This window comes from Erythranthe guttata, chromosome 4, assembly GCF_056151865.1.
Source record: "Erythranthe guttata isolate IM_541 chromosome 4, IM_541, whole genome shotgun sequence".
NCBI classification, from domain to species: domain Eukaryota; kingdom Viridiplantae; phylum Streptophyta; class Magnoliopsida; order Lamiales; family Phrymaceae; genus Erythranthe; species Erythranthe guttata.
This window is the reverse complement of record NC_142536.1, coordinates 18,147,457-18,165,307: the sequence shown is the minus strand read 5'-3', so window position 1 is coordinate 18,165,307 and position 17,851 is coordinate 18,147,457. Positions and strand designations below refer to the sequence as shown.

General features: G+C 32.2%; 5 protein-coding genes across 6 annotated transcripts in view; 2 read left to right on the top strand and 3 right to left on the bottom strand.

Annotated features, from left to right (window-relative positions):
- Nucleotides 1-17,851, bottom strand: part of LOC105949167 (glycine-rich RNA-binding protein 4, mitochondrial) — a 96,532-nt gene that overhangs the window by 49,116 nt on the left and 29,565 nt on the right. The window lies entirely within an intron of this gene.
- On the top strand, nucleotides 149-4,260 carry LOC105949201 (dihydrolipoyllysine-residue succinyltransferase component of 2-oxoglutarate dehydrogenase complex 1, mitochondrial). 2 transcript variants are annotated; one of them, XM_012972493.2, is made up of 15 exons: nucleotides 149-293; nucleotides 463-525; nucleotides 657-731; nucleotides 1,360-1,420; nucleotides 1,520-1,547; nucleotides 1,749-1,819; nucleotides 2,108-2,185; nucleotides 2,289-2,344; nucleotides 2,433-2,477; nucleotides 2,586-2,858; nucleotides 2,944-3,038; nucleotides 3,208-3,298; nucleotides 3,380-3,490; nucleotides 3,584-3,778; nucleotides 3,873-4,260. In XM_012972493.2, exons 2-15 carry the CDS (start codon nucleotides 484-486, stop codon nucleotides 4,062-4,064), a joined length of 1,413 nt encoding a protein of 470 aa, XP_012827947.1. In that variant the 5' UTR covers nucleotides 149-293; nucleotides 463-483; the 3' UTR covers nucleotides 4,065-4,260. The 2 variants fall into 2 exon arrangements, with proteins under 2 accessions (XP_012827947.1, XP_012827948.1); XM_012972494.2 differs by having other exon boundaries at nucleotides 637-731.
- Nucleotides 6,151-8,308, top strand: LOC105949070 (Ribosomal protein S8 family protein). The gene is made up of 4 exons (XM_012972336.2): nucleotides 6,151-6,256; nucleotides 7,318-7,472; nucleotides 7,571-7,731; nucleotides 8,021-8,308. Exons 2-4 carry the CDS (start codon nucleotides 7,340-7,342, stop codon nucleotides 8,117-8,119), a joined length of 393 nt encoding a protein of 130 aa, XP_012827790.1. The 5' UTR covers nucleotides 6,151-6,256; nucleotides 7,318-7,339; the 3' UTR covers nucleotides 8,120-8,308.
- MYB59 (myb domain protein 59) lies at nucleotides 8,904-10,790 on the bottom strand. The gene is made up of 3 exons (XM_088817143.1): nucleotides 10,557-10,790; nucleotides 10,226-10,355; nucleotides 8,904-9,659 (listed from the first exon to the last, which is right to left on the bottom strand). The coding sequence occupies exons 1-3, from the start codon at nucleotides 10,675-10,677 to the stop codon at nucleotides 9,236-9,238; spliced, it is 675 nt and encodes a 224-aa protein (XP_088673269.1). The 5' UTR covers nucleotides 10,678-10,790; the 3' UTR covers nucleotides 8,904-9,235.
- Nucleotides 16,665-17,729, bottom strand: LOC148771321 (protein yippee-like At3g11230). The gene is made up of 5 exons (XM_088817682.1): nucleotides 17,596-17,729; nucleotides 17,419-17,456; nucleotides 17,227-17,332; nucleotides 17,012-17,082; nucleotides 16,665-16,905 (listed from the first exon to the last, which is right to left on the bottom strand). Exons 1-5 carry the CDS (start codon nucleotides 17,713-17,715, stop codon nucleotides 16,866-16,868), a joined length of 375 nt encoding a protein of 124 aa, XP_088673808.1. The 5' UTR covers nucleotides 17,716-17,729; the 3' UTR covers nucleotides 16,665-16,865.

Here is a 17,851-nt window from a genome sequence, read left to right as displayed (position 1 = left end):
ATGTTTATCAAACAAGGCCTATAGAATTAACCAAAGCCCTAAACAAAAGCTTTCAGCCTCTTCTACTAAAGCCCAAGCCCAACAATTTATTTAATAAATAAATAAATAAGTAAATAAATAAATAAATAATTTCTGTAATTTTCTTTTTGCCCGTACGTGGTTTCATTCTTCATTCCTTCAAATTCAATTTTGGAAAGATTCGCAAGCATCTTACAACCAGCTCCGAATTGTGCTTCACTATTTCCACCTTCACACTTCCCTTCCCCTTCAAGCATCACATTCTCAAACCCTAGGTCAGAATTGCTGCTCTTCCGTTTTCTGATTCCGCCTTCGTTTTTAATTTCTGTAATCCGAAATGATTTTCTTCGAGATCTTTCCAAATTGGCGCGTCAATTTCTTTTTACCTGTTTTTTATTTTTTTAAATATTAATTTTGGTGATGGATTACCTGTTTGATTTGCAGTGGTAGGAGATCGAAAGCGTGATGCTGGGTGTTTTAAGGCGGAAAGCTGCATCATCTGCTTCGGTATTTTTCTCATTTTATTTATTTATTTAAATTGTAGTTAAAGTTTATACGTTGATATAGTTTTGCATTCTCACATGAACGATCATATATGGAATTTGCGTGGAAATTCAGTTATGCGTTTTTGGAATTAGGTGTATGGGAAATCATTGTATAATCTCAGGCCTGCAGTATGTGCACAATCAACTTTCTCTGCTTCGGAAGAGGAGGTAATGTGGATACTTTCACTTTGATCTTCAATATTTGCTTTTTTTTTTTTTTTTAAATAATTCGGGTTTCGAAACCTAGATTCTATGTTTACGTCCGTGTTTCATAATCTAGAAGCTATTTTTTGCCGCCTTGTTTTTCGTAATTTTTATTTATTATGTTACACTTAAGTATTTTTTTACAATTAAATATTGTTGAATATATAAGTTATAACTGTTGAGAGAACTATATTTAAGTGTAAGAACTTGTTATTTATGTTTCCAAAATTACCTGCATCAGTAATTTTTTTGCCTGCATTCATAAACCATTTTAGGTAGCCTATCCAATTTACATGTGGTTTTTCTGTTTAAATTGTGTTTCTGAGGTTCGTTTATACATGTCAGTGGGATTAGCCTTAAAAGACGCCCTAACATAAACCTCAGAACATATAGAAATAAGTAGGTGTAGCAGCATGTGCCAGTTATGGATAAGCAATGCTCTCAACGCGTATTTATTTATTCACTACATTCCTTGCTTTTGTAGCTGTTATATGACACGGTCATTTTACTTGTATGTGTCCGATCAAGAATCGCTGATGAAGTGATCTAAATGTCTTTGATCGTTTTTACTTATGTTTGAGGTTTTGGACAGATCATGCACTACACCAGGGTATTTGCCAACGTCAGAACTTTCTCTCATAGTCCTCGGGCTGGTATGGCTGTCTTGTTTCGTACTTATATAAGACCAAACTACTCTTTAGTTTTTCCATGGGTTTGGATCATATTTAATGTTGTCTATTACTTTGTTACAGGAAGCATGGCAACTTTGATCCCAAAAAGGTTAGTGATCCAATATTGATGTATTTATTTTTATTCTTTCGATGCCAAAATAGTTTGGTGATAAATATATCAACCTCAAATGGGTTTTTAAAATTAGAAAGTCAAGGCAGCTAGATTTGTGAGATATTTCAGCTTAGTTCACAAGTAGGTATTTAAAAGAATGTTACAACAGTTGAATCTATCTCTTTGTACTGTTTGCAGAGAAGTTTTAGCCAGTCTTCAGCAAAATGTCTGCATGCAGATGTGGAGCAGGTCATTCTCTTCCAGTGGTGGTATAACATTCACTTCGATACCGGTTTTCATCGTTCAATTTTTCTGCATCTTGTGTAGAATGCATATCATGTTATCAACAAGCTTGAGCCATGTGAGATACCAGTAGGCAGATGCAGCTATTGTCTTTTATTGAACTGCGACAATTCGGATGAGTTATCCCAAATTAACAATATGAATTATGAAGAAAATGAAATACTAGCAAAATTTTATGTGCATATAATCGTCTTTTTCTGTTTTTTTTTTGTGGGTCGTACTTGTAACTTGTTCCGTCCTATCATTTCGAGCAGAAGGTGATCTTGTTGAAGCTGTTGTTCCTTATATGGGTGAATCGATAAGTGATGGCACATTAGCAGCCTTCTTGAAAAGTACGTTCGTCTATATTACGACCTAGTCCATTATTCAATCAAGTATTAATGCTCAAAAGTCTTATCCCTTGATTTTATTATTATTACTTCTTGGTGTGACCAGAACCTGGAGATAGAGTCGAAATTGACGAGCCAATCGCTCAGATTGAAACTGACAAGGTACTCACTTTTCAAACCCTATTTGTACACAGACAGTTATAAGGAGTAACTTTTAATAGTTGTCTCTTTGGGGTTTCCTTGGTGCCAGGTCACCATTGATGTCAATAGTCCTGAAGCAGGTGTAATTCAGGAGGTTAGTATCACTATCATATATTGACCGATACTTTCTTTTACCGTGTTACGTTATTTCTCAGTTACTTTTAGTTGACTATGTTTGGTTTTTTATCAACACAATTCATAGTTTATTGCTAAGGAAGGGGACACTGTGGAACCTGGCACCAAGGTTGCTATCATATCAAAATCCGGGGAAGGTGTTACTCATGTTGCACCATCTGATGAGAAACCACCTCGAAAAACTGCCCCACCACCACCTCCTGCTGAAGAGAAAAAGGAGGAGCCAAGTCCTAAAGTCGAAACCACCCCTGTTACAGAAAGACCTAAAGGAAGTCATTTCCCTCCTCCCAAAACCTCAGATACAGAGCTGCATCTTCCCCCTAAAGAAAGGGAAAGACGTGTAAGTTTTAAATTTTAACATAATGCAGTAACCGTCCGTAAGCAATTCTGTGATGTGTAACAAGAGAATTTACCGTGTGTGACAGGTGCCTATGACGAGGCTCAGAAAACGAGTTGCCACACGATTGAAGGATTCTCAGAACACATTTGCATTGCTGACAACATTTAATGAAGTTGATATGTAAGCTCGTTGATCAACTTAAACGTTAAACATACAAAAGAAATATCTTGCACAATCTTTAATTCACCCAAGACTTGATTTGATATATTAAAAAGTATTATAGAGTTTTTATACGTGTACCATCCGACTGTTTTTCTTTAATAATGTGCTGATAGCTGCACATTAACAGGACTAATTTGATGAAACTCCGTTCTGATTACAAGGATGCATTTGTTAAAAAACATGGAGTGAAGCTGGGATTAATGTCGGGATTTGTAAAAGTATGCTGATATAAAAATATACATTTTTTTATTTTTTTTATGCACGCCTCATGGAAATCGAACATGTTCTCCTGTTTTCAGGCGGCTGTCAGTGCTTTACAGAAGCAGCCAATAGTGAACGCCGTCATCGACGGAGATGACATCATCTACCGAGACTACATAGACATCAGCATAGCTGTCGGCACCCCCAAGGCAAGATATACATACCCAATTCATTTATTCAATATTCCAATAAAATTGTTTACAAGTCTCTAATTCCAAAATGTCCTTTAATATTCCGATCAGGGCCTCGTCGTACCAGTTCTACGCCATGCCGAAAATTTGAATTTCGCCGAAGTCGAAAAGGAAATCAACTCTCTTGCTAAGAAAGCCAGTGACGGCACTATCTCAATCGATGAAATGGCTGGCGGAACTTTTACAATATCCAACGGTGGTGTATATGGAAGTCTTCTGAGCACCCCCATTATCAACCCTCCTCAGGTTCCTTTTTTTTAAACTTCCGATGAAATTTTATTTTATTTAAATATTATTTTCATGTGTTCGATTATTAATCGGTTAAATTTTTTTTTTGTAGTCTGCTATTTTGGGGATGCACTCGATAGTGAGCCGGCCTATGGTGGTTGGAGGTAATGTAGTTGCTAGGCCAATGATGTATATTGCACTGACGTATGACCATAGGCTGATTGACGGGAGAGAGGCGGTTTTCTTTCTGAGACGAATCAAAGACGTGGTCGAAGATCCTCGTAGATTGCTCTTGGATGTTTGAATATACTGCAAGCTTTATTGGTGCCTTACGAGTTAGTATTGTAGATGCTACACCGTGTGAAATACACACCAGATAGAAAATAATTATACATCTACACTTTACACACGTGTATATATGTGTGAATGCATAAATTGAACCCCTGAGTTGACTCATTCGCCGAGTTTTGGTGGTCGGAATAAATGGACATTATTGAAAACTTGGTGGTGTTTATTTATGTGAACTGAAGCTGCTGGCCGAATTTGAAACAGTATCTCCTCAATCCATGGATTATTTTTATTTTTATTTTTAGGAAAAAAAAACAGTACAACCTCGATAAATTAATAATCTCGTTTAAATAATATTTACCTATTATTCAATCTTATTAAAATTATGCAAAGTCATAGCATGAAAATTTATAAGTTTGTCAATCAAAAAAGAAAATATAAATTTGGAATATTTTGTTTTAGTTTTTTGAAATTTAATCGAAAAAATTATATGTAACCCTTTACGAGATTTTAAATATATATTTAATTCGATAATAATTCTTAGAATTCTATTTTATTTTCTAAACGAATATATTTTCACTTCCAAAATGTTAAAGAAAAAATATCCTATTTCTTTCCACTATGGGCCGTAATGCTTAGCCATAGGCTAGACTTTGTTAAATAAAATATTCTAAAGGGTATATTTGTCTAATTACAAAGGGTAATTAAAAAAATTAAAAAAATAGAAAATCACAAGGAAACCCTTTTTTTTATGGGGATCACTATTTCAAATCCCAACTTTTGCTTACTTGAATACCAAAAAAATAAAAAATAAATAATTAATTGTAAATTACTTTAATACCCTTAATGAAATTAAAACTAAAAAAATATTACAAATACTATTTTTCTTTCTTAAATACCAAATAATCAAAAACTCAAAAAACCATTTCCCTCCTTCTCCACCTCCTTCTTCTCCCTCCCCAAAAACCCTTCTAAAAAATCTTCCTCACAACAAACCCTTCTAAAAAATCTCACAACAAACCCTTCTAAAAAATATCAAAACTAAAGAAATTAAAACCTCACAAAACGTATAAAATTGAGTTATAAGACAATAATATGGTAGTATATATGAAAGGAGAACACATTAAGGTAAGTATCGATGTCTTTTTTGAGCTTCGAAGTCGATTTTGAAGTTTTTTTTTTTTGAAACCCGTCGGCAATTTTCGACACATACAGGTCGATTTTTTGGTCAATTTTCGACACCAACGTGTCGAAAAAGAAAAAAAAAAAAAAAACCCAAATTTCGACACCTACCTGTCGAAAATTGTCCAAATTTCGACAGGTATGTGTCGAAAAAATACTGTTGGTAAAAAAAAAAAAAAAAAAAATTTTTTTTTTTTTTTTTTTTTTTTTTTTTTTTTACCAATAGTGTTTTTCGACACCTACCTGTCGAAAATTGTCCAAATTTCGACAGGTAGGTGTCGAAATTTGGTTTTTTTTTTTTTTTTTTTTTTTTTCTTTTTCGACACGTTGGTGTCGAAAATTGACCAAAAATCGACCTGTATGTGTCGAAAATTGCCGACGGGTTTCAAAAAAAAAAAACTTCAAAATCGACTTCGAAGCTCAAAAAAGACATCGATACTTACCTTAATGGCTTCTCTTTCCACATATACTACCATATTATTGTCTTATAACTCCATTTTATAAGTTTTGTGAGGTTTTGATTTTTTGAATTTGGAGATGTTTTGGAGGATTTAAGAAGATGAAAAAGATAGGGTTTAATTGGGTTGTCGCGGCAGTTACGAGCACGTACGGTGGCGTTCGGCGGCGGCGGCGTCGGCGGCGGCGGCGGCGGTCAGGGTTGGAGAGGAGAAGAAATGGTGGAGGTTTTTTTTTTTAACAACAAAGGGTTTTTTTCTTTTTTTTTTATTTGGTTTTTGAATAGGTAATTTCTAATAAAATTTGATATAATTGATATTTTGTATGAAAGGGTGTTTTTGTAATTTTCTTTTTATTTTGGTTTTAAAGTAAGAAAAAACTTATAAATATGTACTCAATTGTGGTTTTCAACTAGGTAGTATTCAACTAAGCAAAAATTAGTATTCAAAATAGTTGCCCCCTTTTTTTATTAGCCCAAACCCTAACATTTAAAGCTCTCTCCCCGGTTAGCAGAAGAGAAATCTGATCAGAGCGCGGCGGCGGAGGCGGAGGCGGCGTCCTATTTCCGAGGTTCACTTCTCGATCTAACTATCTTAATCTATTTCTTAGTCGCTCTTAATTTTTTACATACTTCTCTGCAAATTTTCACATGTTTGATTTTCCTTTTCATTCGTTCATCATATATTTGTTTTCTAAATGGATCGTGCTGCTTGTAATTGGAATGATCTTATTCAACCACGTTTGAAATTAGGGTTCATTGATAAAATTATTTTGAATGAAGTGTGTATAAACTCAGTTATCGGATCTTGTTGTTGCATTTTTGTTTCATTTTGCCATCAGCAATAGTTATGTGTGAAAAAATAGCAGATTTAGCTTCGATTAATTTGCTCTTCATTTTCTGTGATATTTTAATTGATTTGAGGTTTGAAATAGATCTGTTATCTTAGTTTCGGAATGATTTTGAATTTCTGGAATTTGGTAAATGAAAAAAAAAAGTAGATGATTCATGCTTTTGTACTTCTTAAATTCAGTAAGGTCTCGTTTGGCTGATAAATTAGGCCTTGATTGATTAAATCGGTCTTATTTGATGTTTGGTTTGTACAACAACTTTTTTCGGTTTATACGCAATTTTGGTATATCTTGGGAGCCAAACGTGGCTTAAATGTATGATTGGGAGTTGTGAGAAGTGATCAACATTTTTTTCTTGATTGTATACTTTTGGATATGCAATGGTGAACTTTGTCAAGTAGTTTATTTGTTCAAATATCTTCTTACTAAGCAAGTGTTGTAAGTTTTATGTTTCTATTTTTATAATTAATAATGTATTTATTCTACATTCCTACCACCCCTCCTATTGTACTTCGTGCTACAATGAAAAATTGTCAACTTTTTTTATCTTAAAAAAAAAATTAAAAAATTCTGGTTTAGTTGTTTGTAAGTATGTAATTATCATGTTCTTGTAATGAATGACACCATGGATGTGAATATTCACAGTTGTATTACTTATGACCTGTTGGATACAATTTTTAACGGCATTATGAATACTCTCTTTAATCAAATATTATCGGTTGCACCGTATAATTGGTTGCCTTTCTGCCTATTAATTTAACAAAATAATTATTTGTATGCAGACCAGTCAGATTTCCTTTGAAGATGGTGAGAGTAAGTGTTCTGAATGATGCTCTGAAGAGTATGTACAATGCTGAAAAAATCGGGAAACGCCAGGTCATGATTAGGCCTTCGTCAAAAGTTATTATCAAGTTTCTTATGGTCATGCAGAAGCATGGTACAGCCCCTACTTATACTCAAAACCATATATTTATTTATTTGTTTTTTATTTTTTATTTAACGAAACATTAATTTATTTATGAATGGGCTTTAAAGGATACATCGGAGAGTTTGAGTATGTTGACGACCACAGATCTGGAAAAATCGTGGTTGAATTGAACGGACGATTAAACAAATGTGGTGTTATCAGCCCTCGTTTCGATGTTGGTGTCAAGGATATCGAGCCTTGGACTGCAAGGCTGCTCCCATCCAGACAGGTAGAGAAGTTATATCATTTATCAATTTCTTTTTTTATTTTATTTTTTCCTTCTGGACTTAATTTACAAGTAAGAGAAGTTATATCATCCAAACAATTCGTTTCAAGCAATGTTAAATCAAACTCCTTTTCTATTGTAAAAATTGGTCTTAGTCAAGGTTCGTTTGAATCTTGGACCAAAATGTTTATTACAAGAAATAATTTTTACATTTTCATCGGGGCTATAAAAGTTTCTGTTTCTTTTGACCTTAGTTTCTATTCGTAATGAACTTTCTTCTTTACGATTGCAGTTTGGTTACATTGTGTTGACTACATCTGCTGGAATCATGGATCACGAAGAAGCTCGTAGGAAGAGTGTCGGAGGTAAAGTACTCGGCTTCTTCTACTAAGCATGAGCCTTCTCTCTCTCTCTATCTCTCTCTCTCTCTAGGTGGCTAATATAATTGTTGACTTTTCATTTGGAGATGAGTACCCTTTTTTTCTTTTTCCCCTGCTGGATCTAATTTTATGTTGAATGTTCTTTTGCTATTGTGACAATACCCCAGTTTTGCGATTTGAATTATTTCGTTTTGTGTTTATTTGATTTGTTCTGGATTTATTTTAGCTCACGGTTGGTTTTCAGATGCTTTTAAAACGAATTGACGCGTCAATTCTTTTTGTCAAAACAAAATTGCTCTCAATTTTATGGGTTATTATTTAAAGCTCGAATCTTTCTAGTCGAACTGCTCGTCGTTTCTAATTTTTCTTCTGCTATTTTGATATGGCGTTCGATCAGTATAATGAATTTCCATTTATTTACATTAAAAATTACAAATTTTAACAAAAAATCATATAATTCTGCTCGAATAATCAAAAATAACTTTTACATAAACCCGGAATATCCTAGTCAAAAGTCATCAACTCATCCTTATCACAATATAGAAAAGAATGCAGTGTACAATTTATTTATTATTTTTTTAATAGTTTGTGGTGCATCCACCAAATTTTGATATTTATTAATTCAAAGTCTCACTTGATTTGTTTCTTCATATTATTTAACTTTTAGAACCAAGAAAAGTTTTTTAATTTTTTTTTTAATTATTTTATAATTAGAACAAAGCAGATCCAACAGTAGTGTGATCTGGCTAGATTGCACCTGGAAATCATTAATTATGAATACATATTTACCATGTATTGCACAAGAAAATATTTTATAAATTTATTCATTACACTAACATATGTTACATTAATTTCTAAACGAAAAAAAAACATATGTTACATTATTACATTACACAGTAGAATATAATTTGATTAGCCCAAAGACTAAATTATTTAAACCTCACTCTACTCCCCACTAATAAAATTAGTTACCATAACAACTAGAAACCCTAAATCCTATACACATAAACTTATGAACTTTCCCATCTAATTCCTTACAAAATAGATCTAAGTTCTATAAACAAATTCTTCTTCTTAATTCTTATGCAATTTTCTTGATATATAAATAAATAATTAGCCAATTTTAATCATATATGATTATAAAAAGGGAGAGAATGGAAATTGTCATCACCAATTGGTTGCATCAACATATCCCATGTGTGAGAGATCATTTCTTGGCATTTGAAATTACTACTTTCTTCCGACAACTCGATATCTTTCCATATTTCGTCCATCGAGTAAACTTTCGTGCTTATTTCTTCTTCCTTTTCGCCTGCCGTGTTTGCCCGAGAGGAAGAATCGACGGTGGGTCCCGCGTTAGGGCGTGAGTTGTTGGAGATGGATGAGGTGGAGGAGTTGGAAAACGACGACGAGGATGAAGATGATAGTGAGGGTGAAATCATCCTTTTCGTCTTCTTCTGATCTTGAGCCTTCTTCCTCATGTGTGTTCTCCAGTAGTTCTTGATCTCGTTGTCCGTGCGCCCCGGTATTTTCCGAGCAATTCTCGACCATCTACAAGTTTATTATCATGACAATTATATTATTACAAAGAGAGAGAAAAAAAAACAAAATTACATATTCATATATATACAGCGTCAATTGCATTTAACACCCACGTGTTTACTCTAAATGTAAAAAAAAAAAACTCACCGTATTGAAATATTATTAAAAATACCCCATAATTCATTTTTATTAGCAAACTAACCCCTTAAAATACATCATTTAGGAGCTGTGCACTAAAAACATGCATCATTAGGGGATTTTTGCTAATACTTAAGAAATGGGAAGTCTTTTTGCAATTTGATATATATATATATATATATATATATATATATATATATATATATATATATATATATATAATTAAATTTAATCCAACTTGAGCCCAAAAAAAAAATGAAGAAAAAAAGGGGAATCTAAAACATCATCACAAGTATGCATACAAACAAGATATATAAAGATTGAAGAACCCATAATTGATATACAACAACATAAAGAAGAATAAAATAAACCAAAAACAAATTAATAATTTGTAAATATAAATAAATAAATAAATAATTTATTAAATAAAAGAAAACCTGTTTCCCCATTTATTGTGAAGTTCAAGAACAAGTTTTTCTTCATGAGTAGTCATCTTCCCCCTCTTGAGACCAGGGTGCAAGTAATTAACCCAACGCAGCCTGCAACTCTTTCCTGTTCTTTTCAAACCTGCAACCACAACATAAACATATCCACACACACATGGGCACAAAACAGCAGTTAAAACTTTTTGGGGGGCATATGTGCAATTTCAATCATTTCTTTTTTTTTTTTTTTTTTTTTTTTTTTGGTGTTTCCATATATGCTCCAAACAAGCCCTAGCTAGCTACTACCTCTCTATCATATATCTTTCTCCCGCCACCTTCAAACCTGATACTTTCGCTATGAAATCCCATCTCCGATCGCCGAACAAGTTCACGTAGAATACGAGCTGCGCGTCTTCTTGCTCCGTCCATGGCCCTTTTCGAATTATTTGTTCCTTCATTTCCATTATTATTATTATTACAATATTCTTGTTTTCTTTCTCTCTCTAGATTTTTTCTTTCTCTCTCTCTCTCTCTCTCTCTAGATATCTCTCTTACGGCAACTATGTGAGCGTGTGGTGGTGATGTATATATAGTGGTGGTGATTATATATCCTTGCCCTACACGTGGTTTTGCGCGTGATGCAAAGGCAATACACACACACACACACATGTGTGTGTGTGTGTGTGTAAAAAGGTGGGGTTCAATATAATTCTTTTGAATTTAGCTTTAGAGATAAGTGGTTGATATGTTGACGTAACTTTCATAAGTGGCCACCCATTTCACAATTTTAATTCATTATTATTTATTATTAAACTGTTTCATTTTCTTCATCACTTTAATTTCTTACATCCCACTGTATATGTGTTGTGTTTCTGTGTATGCATGCATGCGCGTGTGTGTGTGTGTGTCTGCGTTTATGACTAAGTGGCATACAGACCATAGTTTACTAGCCAACAGTGGGGAAAAATTTAAATAAAATAATTAATAAATAAATAAATTATTTATATGCAAGTTGCAAGGTATATATATATATATATCTCTTCTTCTTCTTCTTGAAAAAGGAAGGATCTTTTTTTGGATTATTTGGCTGGAAAAAGAATTAGAAGAATTTGCAATTTTCCAATCATTAATCGAACAATATTTATTTGGTATTAATGTGTGGGCTGTCTCTTCACTTGTGCAAAGGGACACATAAACAATAAGCGTTTCTACAATGTCCGACCTCGATTCCTTGTGTCTTCATCTAGAGAATTAATTTAATTAAGGGGTGGGGAAAAACTTGTTGTAACCATACTTTTAATTGTCATATAAGTGGCTCAATCACGAATTGAAGAAGTGGGATGGGTGTGAATTGAGAAAAGTCGAGATCAGACGAAGTTTACGCGTTTTGAGAGACCTACAAAAAGGACTGTCGACTGAGGGTATTTCTGGCATTAGCATTCGGACAGTCAAGTCAATCAGAATCGTGGAAAAACAATATAAGTGTATTTACAAAAATATAATAAGAATGTGAGTAATAAGAAATACTGAGGAGAGTGGTCTTTAAATTCCCTTGTGTTTCTAGACCATAGTTTTTTATACATGTCGTAGGTATGAGATGGTGGATCTCACATTCCGTCTTTGGTTAGATCACACGTGGAGTGATATGACTACTACGACTTGTGTTTGTCTGCTGAGGGCGAGCTATCTTGCTCCATGCGATCTGAATCAGTTCTAATAGAGAAAGCTCGCTGGTGTGATCGCTACTGATTCTGCCGCAAGTGAGCCTCTTCCCAGTCCATGTCATGCTGTAGATTTTCCGCCTTTGTTTTTTGACATTTAGCCAAATGTAATCACATCAGCCGTCTACTTCTAACCCAATGTAGCGCTATTGACAGCCCTATGAAGTATTAGTGAGCTAGCAAAGTAAAATTGAACATGGGTTGTCTTTGGGCTTTATTTGAGATTCTTATTGCTTTAGGACAAGTAAACTCGTGTCAAATTGATACATTGCCCTGACGTTAGAGTAAAGATGATGGTTTGAGTTCGATTTCGGTTTCGATTTCGGTTTCGATTTCGGTTTCAGTAAACTAGCTTGATGGGAAGCAAATTGCACCAACAAGTCACCGACAACTTGGTTGGTGATGGTTTGTAGTGACATGAAGAGAGTTGGAGAATTCCATCAATATAGTTCCTTAATTAACCCTTGTTTGGATTAAAGAGTTTGAAATTGATTGTTTTAATTTGCCTCATTTGGAATTTTTAATTTGAAGTTGATTATTTTAATTTACATTATTTGGATGAAAGGATAAATCTCAAATCAATTATAGGAGTGACATTTATAACGGAATTTTCGAGTTCCGTCAATTTAGATAAATAAAAAAATCCGAATTTGGAATCGATTTTTCATTCTCATTTTTGAAATTCTGATCTCCGATTTTTCCAAAAACTTTTTTGGAACGTAACTTGAATTGAAATTTTGATCTCCGATTTTCGATCCGATTATAGTTCCAAATATTTCGATTGATTTTTGAAATATATACTTTTATTATTGTAATTTATGTACATTTGCAAATTAAATTTCATTTTGATATTATTATTTATTTATTTAAGTGTGTGTTGAGTGAAAAAGGTGCATAGGAATAGTACTCAAGATTTTGTATAATATATTAGAGTGGAAAATGGAATCTTTATCTTTTTCCAAACAAGGCGTCAACCATTCATCCCTTTGAACCCCATTTCATATCAACCGTCTTGTCTCTTAAAATAAAATTATACATACATACATATATATATATATATATATATATATATATATATATATATATATATATATATATATATATATATATATATATATATATATAGATATAGAATATATATTGTCATTTGAATATGATAGCACTATCCAACACTATGATAATGAGATAATATTCTAAAGTGGGATATTGCATCATGCAATTCGTTTTTTTGCTGTGACTAATTAATACCATTATGTTTTATAATTACTATTGATTTCTTTTTTAAATAAAATTAAATTTCTAACAAATTTATATATTGTCGCAATCTCATCTCTTCATTGTACACTGAAATATTGTTAAGAAGAGGTCATATCATTATCCCTTAGCGTGGATGAAATTTTGGGTTTTGACTTGTGCCCCGTGTTTATCGATAAGTTTTTGTACGACGACTTGTTCGAAGTCTATCGTAATTATGCACTGAAGGCCTGTTTGAGCAAGTTTATTCTAAACAACTGATAAACTATAATATTTGAATGTTTAAAAACTGATAAAAACTCTCTGATGTTATTTTAAAGATTAAAAAATGTTTGATATAGAGCTTATAAGTTAATTACTTGATTATATATATTATGAATGCTTTATTAAATGAGCAAATAAGATCTTAATGTGTGTTATCATGTATTTTTTGTTCAAACAAAAAAAATAAAAAATAAGGGTAAATTATAACCACCCCTGAAGTATGGTTAAATTACGAAAACCCTCCTCCTGTTTGGGTAATTACAACCACCCCTCAACTATAAATCTTCATACACGTCCACCCTTACGGTTTCAAATTTAGTGGAATCTTCTAGATTATATGGAAAAATCTCAATTTTGGACCCGTTTTATAACATTCGAACTCCACATTTTGAAGCTACATGATCATAAGATATGTTTTTTGGGCTTGTATATATGAGATTGTGGTGCATCAGAAACTGAATTTTTGCACAAAAGTACAAATTAGAGAACATCCACGGAATCTAGATGATTATGTTGAATTTGACATCATAAGGGTGGAGTTGTAAGAAGATTCATAGTTGGGGTAGATGTAATTATCCAAACATGAGGGGTTTTTTTTCGTAATTTGACCATACCTGAGGGCTGGTTGTAATTTAACCAAAAAAATAAATAAAGTGGAGTGGCCAATTCAAGTTTAGTTTTGGTCCATTTTTTGGCGACTCTTATCTTTATGTGACTCTTTTGGAACGCCATTTTCCACCACAAGAACCCATACACAAGGGAGCCACCACCCAACCCTCTTTCCATTATATATGTACACATATGCATATATATTATATTGTGATACGATAAAATTAAAATAAAAATAAAAATATATATTTTATTTCCTTTTTGATATTGCAAGATCGACATCTCAAGACCTCCTTTCAAATCCTACTTCTTTAACCGTCGAAAAAATAATCTAACACTGGTCTTATCACCGGAGAAAATGAACTAAACGACCGGAAAATGTAAATTAAATTGGAAGACAATGTATTGTTATTGATTATGTCTGAAAAACTTAACCGAAAACGGGTCGTTTACATTCATTTATATAGGAAACTTCTAAATAGACTTTTTTTTTTTTTTTGTTTTAGAAGCCTTTAATTAAACCAAGATTTGATCTTTGATTACATAATTGCAACGTGAGATCTCTTAATTACGTTGTCTATTTATGGGGAAAATTCTCGGATTAAGCCTCCAACGGTCTTTAGAGATCAACTCGCCGCATACCGCGTCCACTTCTTCCTAAGACTCGTATCTCGGTGCTTCCTCTAGGTGGGCTTTCTAACTTTACTGAACGAGCTTTTGGCTCGCCGTTGTCCTTGTTATTTATTGTGCCCTTGGCCCGTTAATATGAATTTGGGGGGCTTGGCCCCCATATTCATCTATGTAAAATTTGTATGTCATTTCATTATTCATATATATAAGACTTGTGTGGATGATAATGAATATTGAACAAGTTGCATTCCACATGGCATAAAAAATGGTATACCACTAAATATGCAATGAATATCAATTAGTGTGACACTGGAAAATTCAAACAAATTAAAGTGCGATAAGTAATGTATGTGATATACAACATGATAAGATATTTAATTGCTTGCCAATAATATATATCCCTATCATTTTCCCTTTTCTTCTATTTTTATTTTTATTTTTTTTTCATATCACAAAATGTGCACTAACGCTAGTGGTCATGGTAAATTGTCTTTTTATGAGATTATTAATTAAATAAATAAATATATATATATATAGACCACCCTGATAAAGTTGACAAAGGCGCAACATCAATGAAATAGATGTCTTATTTTGTTTTTTTCCTATCTCGAATTTAGTCGATTGACGACTTATGTAGCTCGGAAATTTCAATTTTTCAACGTATTCGTGTTTCGAATACGTTTTGTGTCTTATATTCGAGGACACCTATTGAACATCTTATGAACTATTTTTCAATTTCTGAAAAATTTGAATATTGAATGTTCAAATATTTTTATTGCTTAGCTAATTATTTATATGATTTAATGACCAATTCGAAATTAATAGTTGATTATATTTGTTTTGAATATATTTAAAAATACAAAAATAATTTATATATAAATGAAATCTCATATATGTTTATATAACATATTTATAAATATACCCATATACTTTCAGTATTTACATGTTTATAAATATACCCATTCTGGGGGCATGTTGTTTTCCCGCATCGCCGTTTCCGTGTCTGTGCTACATGCATAGTTAGCGACAATTAATCACTAAATATGGTAATATGTGAAGAGTTTTAATGCCTAAAATAAGAAAATAATGTTACATTTTGTGATGGATTTAATGTTTTAACTTTTAATCACAAACATCAATCATATGATATATATATATATACTTACAATTCATAAATTGCAAATACAATAATATATTTCTAAATAAAACTAATGACTCTTTACCTTATTACATGAAACCGTCAGTCTAATCTGTAGTTAAAGTAAGTAATTATTCAATAATACAACTTTTCGTTCAGATTTTTGTGTATGTCAAATCATTTTTCAACATCTATTTGTTTTAATCTTTTCTATTTAACTGACGGTTCACTATTTTATTTATTTTATTTTTATTTTATTTTATTTTTAAATATTTTATTTATTAACTTGGGTGTGATAGATGGGCCTAATGCTTAGCAGGGCTGTACTTTCTAAAGCCATATTAGGCCCAATAAGTTGGGCTTTCTATCAAGCCTGAAATTTCATTATTTAATATTTATGTATTAGTACTTATTAAATTTATAATATAATATTTTGGTAACCCCGATTTAAAATAAATATAAAATCAAATATCATTAGCTATTTTTTATAGTTTTTTTTGTTCTAATTTTGGGGCTCCTAAATATTTAACTTGTACTGAAATTTTGATCATTTAAGCAAGTTCAGTGCATAAATATCTATTAATATATTTCAATTTCTCAAAATATTGATATAAACTTATTATAATTCCACTTAAAGAAAATAAATCACTCCAAATAAATTCAATAAGCTTGACAAATGCAATCCCTAAAACAGCATCTGCAGCCAAATAAACATGTATTGTATTCAACTAATTACATGAACTCAAACAGTATATATATATATATATATATATATATATATATATATATAGTAAAACTGCATTTTTTTTTGAGTATTTATTTATCTAACAATAAAAAAACAAGTAGGGTATCTAAACTGAATTTGAAACAAACTTCCAACTGATGAAAAGCCACAATTTCAACTGTCAAATGCATCTAAGCTAAAAACGGTTTTAATCTCGTGCAAGAATCGAAACGGATATTAAAGAATACACGAGTCCAAAAAAAAAAAAAATCAAAATGCCATCGATTCCTCGATATGGTGAGGGTTCGATTGTTACTCCATCTCGTCGCCATAACACACGGACACCATTTCTCTGCTCATATTTATTAGTTTCACAACCAACAATTAATTAATAATTAAATAAGTAATTAAATAATTATTGAAATGAACATAAAATTAAATAATCGACGAGGGCTTACGTCAGTATCTGCACATATCCGTTTTCGATTTGCTCGCCGTCCATGAAATACTCCTCCTCCCCAATCTGAATCTGCATGCATGCAGAAAAAAACACAACATACGTATAACGTATCTACAAAATCGAACTCGCTAAGAAATTAAATAAAAAAACCCTAGTCGCATACGTAAAATACGAATTACCCGAAGAGAAAATTAATCGCATATAGCAGCTTACGTATTTGAAGCCCAAGATCGAACCACAACTGACGCAGTAGATATCAGCCACCGTGTGCGGACCCACTTGCCGGTAGCGAATCGGTTCTTCAACTTCGAAATTCACACTGCAAATTAAATTAAATTTCATTAAATACATTTAAAAAAATCATTAAAAATCATAAATATTAGAATTAATAAATTTTGATCTTACACTTTAAGAAAGACAGCATAATAATTTCCAGCCTCATCCTGCAGAAACGATGCACAAAGAATTCCCATCGATTTACAAGAAACGATATATCAATATATTCCATTACAGAAATTAAATATCAGAAAATATTTTAATTAAATTAGATTAAAAGATGATTAAATAAATAAATTAAATTACTTGAAATTCAGGAAGAAGTAGGTCTTGAGGTAAAGCAATGTAGGCTTTTCTGCATGCCCTGCATACGTACGAGCGATCAGGGTATACCTGATTGAAATATACCAGAAATGCCCTTCCCATTTTTTTTAAAATTTTTTTTTTGCAGATCTTTAATTTTTCCAGGAGAATATATGTATATATAATGTGGGGAAGAAGATATATTATAGACGTTATAAAATTATAATTAGTTCATATATTAACTGTCACAACTGCCGCC

Coding starts and splice junctions, on each gene's coding strand:
- LOC105949201 (XM_012972493.2), top strand. CDS start 484: ATGCTGGGTGTTTTAAGGCGGAAAGCTGCATCATCTGCTTCG. Junction 2,478..2,585: donor AAGCAGGTGTAATTCAGGAG/GTTAGTATCACT, acceptor CACAATTCATAG/TTTATTGCTAAGGAAGGGGA. Junction 2,859..2,943: donor CTAAAGAAAGGGAAAGACGT/GTAAGTTTTAAA, acceptor CGTGTGTGACAG/GTGCCTATGACGAGGCTCAG.
- LOC105949070 (XM_012972336.2), top strand. CDS start 7,340: ATGGTGAGAGTAAGTGTTCTGAATGATGCTCTGAAGAGTATGTACAAT. Junction 7,473..7,570: donor TATGGTCATGCAGAAGCATG/GTACAGCCCCTA, acceptor TGGGCTTTAAAG/GATACATCGGAGAGTTTGAG. Junction 7,732..8,020: donor GGCTGCTCCCATCCAGACAG/GTAGAGAAGTTA, acceptor TTACGATTGCAG/TTTGGTTACATTGTGTTGAC.
- MYB59 (XM_088817143.1), bottom strand. CDS start 10,677: ATGGAAATGAAGGAACAAATAATTCGAAAAGGGCCATGGACGGAGCAA. Junction 10,356..10,556: donor TTTCATAGCGAAAGTATCAG/GTTTGAAGGTGG, acceptor TTGTGGTTGCAG/GTTTGAAAAGAACAGGAAAG. Junction 9,660..10,225: donor CACAATAAATGGGGAAACAG/GTTTTCTTTTAT, acceptor ATAAACTTGTAG/ATGGTCGAGAATTGCTCGGA.
- LOC148771321 (XM_088817682.1), bottom strand. CDS start 17,715: ATGGGAAGGGCATTTCTGGTATATTTCAATCAGGTATACCCTGATCGC. Junction 17,333..17,418: donor TATGCTGTCTTTCTTAAAGT/GTAAGATCAAAA, acceptor TTTAATTTGCAG/TGTGAATTTCGAAGTTGAAG. Junction 17,083..17,226: donor CGATCTTGGGCTTCAAATAC/GTAAGCTGCTAT, acceptor GCATGCATGCAG/ATTCAGATTGGGGAGGAGGA.